At 40.3% G+C, this 8,626-nt stretch overlaps 1 protein-coding gene across 1 annotated transcript; it reads left to right on the top strand.

Moving 5' to 3' along the window:
* The first annotated feature begins 4,032 nt into the window (after positions 1–4,032).
* On the top strand, positions 4,033–7,446 carry irx5.L (iroquois homeobox 5 L homeolog). Its single transcript, NM_001085754.1, is given in 3 exon segments — positions 4,033–4,269; positions 5,696–6,098; positions 6,428–7,446. Coding segments are annotated over 3 exon segments (1,425 nt in total). The 3' UTR covers positions 7,213–7,446.
* The last annotated feature ends 1,180 nt before the right edge of the window (positions 7,447–8,626 follow it).

The raw sequence follows: 8,626 nt of genomic DNA on the forward strand, positions 1-8,626 counted from the left end.
TCCCACAAGTCTGGGAGAAGCAGGTTGTATTTAATTCTAGAAGTGCAGCGTTATGATGGATAAACAATATTAATAACATTAAGTAGAATGAAATGAAAGAAGACATTTAGTTTTACCTGAAAATACAGTTAAAATATATTTAGGCTAAGTTGATAGTATTCCTGGCCCAGTCATCCATTCATCAGATTTATCCTTATGTACAAAGTTTAAATCATTTCAGTCTGATTCTCTTGAGACGCCCATGCACGATGTAACTGCAGCCCATATTTATTACAGCTGTCAGGTATTTGTCATTTAATTGTCATTACAGAACTAACTGATTTCATTACTCAATTTATTGAGACCCGAATTCACTCCAGTTGACTGCTAAGCCTTGTATAAGACTTCTTATTTCACCCTGCAACTAGCACAAGCATATGAATCGCTTCTGTATACTAACGTATCTATCACATATTGTACTATGGAGGGTCGCTTCTCTGTAGATGCACGTTGTATTTGAAGTCACACAGTTTATTTATCACAAATCATGATTAGTCAATCGCCAAAGCTTTCACCTCACTTGAGGCTCATAATAGCTTGCGCATGTTATGTGTCTCCAGGTTAAATCATCCTGTGCCTGTGGATGAGTCGGTGTCTGTTTTGCAGTCTTAAATAAAAAAAATGCAATTCTTTATGCACATATTCCGCTCTCACGTGGCAAATTGGTTAAAACTACACGACCCACGATGTCTATCGCATTCTTCTGTTTCTCCTCTTTGTGTGCTTTTCTTGTTTCTACTATTCTCTCTCCATTGACAGCTGTATCGCTACTTGCTGCTGGAGCTTCGTTTTAATCGCTGTTTGGTGGCGACTTTTCTTCTGAGACTGTCTACAGAAATGCGTCCAAGTCACCGTACTCCCGCCTCGCTACAGTAGCACTGCAAACCCACCCTGCACTGGTATTGGCCATTGCAGTTCATTAGTCTGCACGCTTTCCAATAACAGGGGGTTAAGATAGAAAACATCGGCAGTTGTCTTTGGAAATCGGTTTGATATCAGTGTAATGTTTCTATTTGCACCTGTAAAATTCGTGTTGAATGTCTGACTATAATTTAAATGCGACTATAATATAATGCAACCTGCAGCGAAAGCACAGAAATCAGGCAAACTCAAGCATATCAGACAAAGTCCTCTCTGCTAATGCATAGTGTTTTGTACATAGGTACCTATGGATCCAGGTAGTCACCTGGGCAGTATGCATGGGAAACGTTACTATAGATATATAATTTTAGTTGTAGTTTCATAGTAAAGCATACACAGACAATTGGAATACGTAGTAGTGCCATCAGTGGCCCATATTTTTCTCCGGGCCGCGTGATATCTAAGATATCCAATACGATTACATCCTTTGATCTCCGGGGATTTTCTTTACTTTCTATGGTTTTAATTTGTCTTCTCTGCAAATCATGTTATGGGTTTTAGATAGTAGGCTGAAATGTCCACATTATTTCCCTAGATCCAAGGCTAAATCCTCCATTAGCCCTATACCCCCTCCCAGGGCCGCCATCAGAAATCACGGGGCCCCATACGGCAACATTTTCTGGGCCCCCTGGTCCCCGCCCACCCCAAATCCTGCCCCAAGCCCCGCCCCCAAAAAACATTTGTGGTCAGGGCCCCCCTACAAGTTAAAAAAAATTCATTAGTGGTCAGGGACCCCCCTATAAGTTTAAAAAAAAAATTAGTGGTCAGGGCCCCCCTATAAGTTAAAAAAAATCATTGGTGGTCAGGCCCCCCCTATAAGTTTAAAAGAATTAATTGGTGGTCAGGGCCCCCCTATAAGTTAAAAAAAATCATTGGTAGTCAGGGACCCCCTATAAGTTAAAAAAATTCATTAGTGGTCAGGGCGCCCCAATAAATTAAAAAAAAACGGTGATGACAGAGAGCCCCCGTAAAAGTTTTACTAAAATATTGGTGGTCAGGGGCCCCGTAGAATATATTTAATAAAAACATTAGTGGCCAGGGGTTCAAGAAACTAAAAAAAAACAAAAAACATTAAGTCCCCTCCCCTGCTCTCAATGAGCTGCATCGGGTAGGGTGGGCGGAGCTATAGTGCTTAGTAGTCCCGGTAGATCTACACAGGGATTGGATAGGCTTATCCAATCACCATGCGGCTCTAGGGAAAACTACCAATAGTTTAAACGCTGGAGAGGTGAAAGACGTGTAGAAGAAGCTCTGCCCTCCCTACACGATTCTGCAGCTTCCTGACAGCAGTGGGGGCCCGGCTACAGCGTGAGTACAGCGTCTGGGCACCCCTAAGACCAAAAAAGCACGGGCCCGGGACAACTGTCCCCCTAGTCCCCCCCTGATGGCGGCCCTGCCCCTCCCTTAGGCACATATTCTAGATCCCCAACCAGCGGCTCAGCCCCTTGGATGTTGCTCCCAGTGGCCTCAAAGCAGGTGCTTATTTTTGAATTCCAGGCTTGGAGGCAAGTTTTGGCTGCATAAAAACCAGGTGCACTGCCAAACAGAGCCTCAGTGTTGGTTGACAATCCACATAGGGGCTACTTAATGGCAAATCACAACCTTATTTGCCACCCCAGGAACATTTTTCATCCTAGTGTTGCTCCCCAATTCCTTTTACTATTGAATGTTGCTCACAGGTTCAAAAGGTTGGGGATCCCTATCTAGAGGTAAAAACATTACTGCTGATTGCTGATTGTTTGTAGTCTCAGCGACTGGAGGTTCATTTGCTTGAGCTATGTATATAATAGAAGTTGTGCCACAAAATACATTTTGCCAATTTTTTTGTATACTTGGTAAACATGGCTGCTAAAAGTCTTTGTGGAACTGCATTTCAATAGCAACAGGTATTTGTCCCTACAGTGCAAACAGAGGTTTTTTGGACGTAAATCGTTTGATATTGAGGATTTTAGGTAAGCGCCAGAACTGATATTTTGGCCCTACCCTACTCCAGTCTATCCCTTTATCCTTCTATAATACACAAAAGCCATGAATATCCTGTAAATTATATCCTTATAAACGGTGAGTTCTGATGTCATCAGTTATAAACGGTGAGTTCTGATGTCATTTCTGTCACATGACTCATTGAAATTTGTGTATTATAATAAATAAAGTACCCCCAGTTGTAAAATATGAGGATATTAGAAGTTACCTCGGAGTTTCATGACCTGTATAAAAACACTCGGCCTTCGGCCTCGTGTTTTTATATGGTCATGAAACTCCTCGGTAACTTATAATATCCCTATATTTTACAAGAGGGGGTACTTTATTCACTATATTATATTCTGCAATATTTAGATAGCAAATAATAGCTCTGAGATGTTTTTATTCTTTTGTCTGCATAAAGAAATACATGCTCAGCTTAGTTAAATGAGCAACTTCGGAGACCACTCAGCTAAATAGGAATGACTCAAGAGATGCCTGCATATTATTGATGGAAAGTGATTAAAGAGTTTCAGGTAGTAATACACAATTAGGTGACTAAAGGCAGCAAAGCTGGCTTTGAACAGAAAGCAGGCGCACAAAGTTTTTAGGCTTTCTGTTTTTACTGGGCTTGCATTGTATTTAATGGCCGTCAAGGGGCGCAGGCTTTCCATGGCAGAGAGAACGGGAGAGAGAATACAGATAATCCCATCAACATCCCTCCATCCCATTTCTGACAACACCCCTGAAGGAGGAGCATCAGGCGTCAGAAACCTCAATTTTCAACTTAGCATCTTGACAGGGTGATTTTTTTTCCTTTTTGCTATGCTAAAGTCTCCACCAACCCACCCGCCCAACCTTTCCCCTCCCAGAGCAGAGTTAGAGCAAAAGAAAAAAAATCTTGCAAGGGAGCAAGGCAACAAGAGGATCAGAGAAAGGGAGATCAGCAGTAGGAGACAGTAAGAATTGGGACTGATTTCCTGCTCTGCGACTGGTGGGGTTAATTTCTATGCGTTTGTGTCCGGAAACGCCGTCAAGAATTGGGTCCCAATTTTCCTTGTACAGTGTGCGTCTCCACCGATAAAAGTTTATATGCATGTGTGTCTTGCCATGTCCTATCCGCAGGGCTACTTGTACCAACCATCTGCTTCTTTGGCTCTGTACTCCTGTCCTGCTTACAGCACCACTGTCATCTCTGGACCCAGGACTGATGAGCTGGGGAGGTCCCCTTCTGGCTCTGCCTTCTCACCTTACGCTGGATCTACAGCTTTTACTGCCAGCTCCGCTGGCTTCAGCTCTCCCCTCCAGTACAGCGGGGACCCAGCTGCTGCCTTTACTTCCTATGTGGTAAGAGCTATGCTTATTATCACTTCCAGAACACCGTGCAGCACGAATCAGCAATGCTGGCGAATTTAACACGGTAGCTCCACTTTAGGAAACCCGCAAAGTACATATGCCCTATACAGTAGCATTTCGTACGTTACAAAAAAACAGTATGAGCATTTATACATCAGCTTGAAAATAAGCTAGTTTGTAGAACTTTAGGTGACCGTTCTTTTAATCAGACTGCGGTGAATCAAACACTTATACAATATAGTCTAGGAAGCACGGTATACAATGCTAAATGCGTTTTTATTACAGTTATCTGGGGCAATTTTATAATGAGGTCAGAGATCCTTTTAACTTTTGAAGAAAAGGACAGGGACGCTATTGCAATCGAAGCCAGAGTATTACATTTCCATCTGAGAAAGAGTTAAAGGATATTCTAAAATGGTGAGCATGTTTTCAATTACAGAAGATTTCTCTAACAGAAGGGGGAAAATCGAAATATGATCTTAAGACCGTTCAGTTTTTGCTTCAGATCTGTAAATCAGACTTGGACAGTTCTCTACTGCTTGCTCTATTACTAACAGAAGTCTGGGAACTCAAAGTTAAATAAAGGCTCAACGTTAAACACTGTTATATTCTTTTGTGAGTTTATTTAGTCGATATTTTTACTATGATCAGTCAGAGCACATTTTATTAAAATTAGCTCTCCCACACATGTGATATTTACAAAGGGGCGTGTGGGTATCAATATGGTTCAACTGCATTTATTAGCCCACCACTTTTTAATTACCGATAAATCCTGCAGCGACCGTGCATTTAATTGGATCTTTGTGAACTTTTTAATACATTGCTTCGTGGCACTCTTTCCCTTATGGAAAGCCCTTATGAGGTGTGGTTAGTTTTGAAAATTAAAGGGCAAACAGATTTCGCCTGCCGCTTTGGCTCTGAACTCAAGATTGGAAACACATACACTGTAAAATCGATTGGAATTTATTCAGGCATTTTTTTTAAATGATGTGACGTTAACTTAGCATCATAAAAGAAATCGTGAGATCTATCAATCTATCAATTTATTATCTATCATTACTCTAAAGTGATTAATGTATACTTTGTGTGTTAATTGTCTGATGCTGGGCCTGCACATGTGCATTAATTCCTGTATCTTGGTGAGAGACAATCTGTCCATTTATTATTGCATGAAGGTAATTATGAAGTACAACCTTCGATTACCATCCAAGATTCTAATTCATCAATTCTTTTGATAATTTATTGAAGGACATTTAACTAGCATATACATTCGCATATACTGTGAACAGATTATTTGACTTAGTGAGTTTAATAGTTAATGTGTATATATGACTTTAATTATCGTGCCTCTTAAAAGAACAATATAGGTGTAATCAAGCTTACTATTTGCTGAAAATATGACGTTTCCCGATTACAGGGCTCTCCATATGATCACAGCGCTGGCATGGCTGGATCATTAGAATATCACCCGTATGCTGCCCCTTTGGGAACTTACGCTTATGGCGACCCAGCTTATAGGAAAAATGCCACCAGGGATGCAACTGCCACTTTGAAGGCGTGGCTTAACGAACACAGGAAAAATCCTTACCCAACAAAGGGCGAGAAAATTATGCTGGCTATCATTACCAAGATGACCCTAACTCAAGTGTCCACCTGGTTTGCTAATGCAAGGAGGAGACTAAAAAAAGAAAATAAAATGACATGGACTCCGAGGAACAGGAGTGAGGATGAGGATGATGACGAAAATATCGATCTGGAAAAAAACGAAGAAGATGACCCAAGTAAACTTGAAGAAAATGGGAACCAAGATGGAGATGCAGGTTGGCTGTTGTTGATAGTCTTGTTTTAGAGATGCATGCTGGAGGTTTGGAGTACATTGTACTGTTACCTGATAGACTGAGGTGCCTATTAACTGTATAACGTCCTGAATATAAAGTACAATACAGATAATTGTTTTGATGACTGCAGCTAAAAATCTATTTATAAGTGAAAAAGGTTATTATTGTATTATTAAATAACTCATATGTATTGTAATCTTAACACATTCTAATGTATAAAGTGTCTGTAACTAAGATAATTTCTAGTCGATGGCTTATTGTAACTTTCAAAACGAAATATGCCTAACGTCTTTCTTTTGTTCGTTGTACAGGGGATCAAAAGAGGAGTCCTGATGGGGTCGATTTTGTCCGGTTAGAAGGCGAAGTACATCTGGGTAAGGAGTTGGACCAGACAAGGAACAATTCTGAACTGAACGAATTAGATGAAAGAAATGGTCATCTGTCCAATAGCTCTTCTCCCCCCACTCCACCTCTGTGCCCTCCAGATCAGTCTCCGCAGGCCCAAGAAGATCAGAATTTGCATGGTCACACCCACCAGTCAATCCAGCAACTACTTCACCACAGTAACCAGCCTCATCCATTAGACCTGGTAAATAGGAACACTTCTGTCCAACATGGCCCAGTCACCAACAATGCCACCTCAGTTATCCACTCTCCACCAGCTTCCACCTCAAAGCCTAAACTCTGGTCCTTGGCAGAGATAGCAACTTCTTCGGACAAAGTCAAAGAAAGAAGCAATGCTGCTGAAGTAGCAGGGACCACTCCAGCTAAGTCTATGGTTGTTAGTGCCTCTTCTCCATCTAGATCTCCTTCGGCACAGTGCCATTTCCCCAACAACACCGTTTTGTCTCGCCCCCTTTATTACAGCATCCCCTTTTACCCTGGCTATACGAACTATGGCACGTTCAGTCACCTTCACAGCCACCATGGACCTAGCTCATCGGTTAACAGCACTTATCATTTCAATGGAATAAACCAGCCTGTATTAAACAAAGCCGAGGGTTTGGCCAAAGAGTGCAAACATATAAGCCAGTCCCAAGATGACCTAAATAAAGGCACGCCTTATGAAATGAAGAAAGGTATGTCTAGCATTTAATTTTGGCTTCTTCCACAGGCTTTGGACTATTTCATTTTTTAATTTATTGAACATACAATGCCTTGCCTTGTTAGTGTATTCCTTCACCATCAAGGAAATATACAGCTGAAACTCAAAGTATTTTTGGTACTTTGAATTAACAGATGTCTTAATTAAATTAAAATGGATTCTGCATATTTTCGTAGCGAATTTGTATTTAAATGGATCATGAATATCAGTAAATTATGAAAACAATACAGGAGTATGGTGGTTAATGCTCTTATGGTGAGATATACAGATATACGAATTTCCTTTCTTTTGTCAAAAAGCACTTTTGACATCTCAGTGTTTTACGCTTCTCCTAATTTTAATTAGTTATATAACGAAGGGCACCTTTGTAATATGTGATTAATAAAACGATTTTAGGAGAAAACAAAAGTACATGCAGTATTGCTCTGTTGTGTATTTACTGGTCTCCCACCGTTGCAAGTTACTGAACAGATATATTTCATGAAAAGGCACCTTTGGTGAAATGATCTTAACTGAGAAAGCAGAAGTTTAGTTGAATGCAGCAAACTGATAACTATGATCTGTAGGCGTAAGGATATGAAATGTATAAATGCGGAGATCAAAGTTTAAACACGCACAGTCCACATACACAAACACAAGAGCGCGCGCACACAACTTGGAAGAACAGTACATCGTTCTCCAAGGTGTGAAAAAGATTTCCATATTTGTTCTCACACTTTTTTCTTTGACTTTACTCCCTTTGGGAGCACGGTTTGCACCTTGAATTTATAAACATGCAGGAAACTGCTATACAATGTGAGTGTAATTTAGTACATTTATTCAATTGTTTATTTTTAGAGGTTAAAGTCATTCAGCAAGTCATTTTAAATAACTATGCGACTGCGTTAATGAATTGGATTAGACTGACTCTCCGTTACTCTCATTTGTAGTAATAACGCTCGTTTTCTTTTTATTAGTAAAACAGGAAGTAGCTCTTATTTTCTTTATTTCAAAAAGGACGCTGCATTCTTGCAGTATATTTTTTTCAAAGCAGCTTAGAACACTCGATACCCAGGAAAAAGATGAAAGTCCTTTAGCAACTGTAGAAATTGCCCTGCTCTCTCTCGCAGATAGGTGTCACAATTGCTCTTGATTTCAACATATCTTTGACACAGAGAGACCCTAAAAACCCACAGAGAAAACGGATAATTAGGCATTAGGAGCCGTCTTTTCCTTTCAATAAATTAGGGAGCAAAATTTATTTGGAAAGTGTTCTTGATAACACCATATCACCCCTGCGCTGCTTTGGTTACATTTTAAGTAATGTGAACTGCTTTTTATTCGGACACATAATATGCCGTCGATCTAAAGAAGACACATTTTGGAATAATTTAACTTTGATACAAGAAGTAGTATCCAGTTTGCA

This window comes from Xenopus laevis, chromosome 4L, assembly GCF_017654675.1.
Source record: "Xenopus laevis strain J_2021 chromosome 4L, Xenopus_laevis_v10.1, whole genome shotgun sequence".
NCBI lineage: Eukaryota > Metazoa > Chordata > Amphibia > Anura > Pipidae > Xenopus > Xenopus laevis.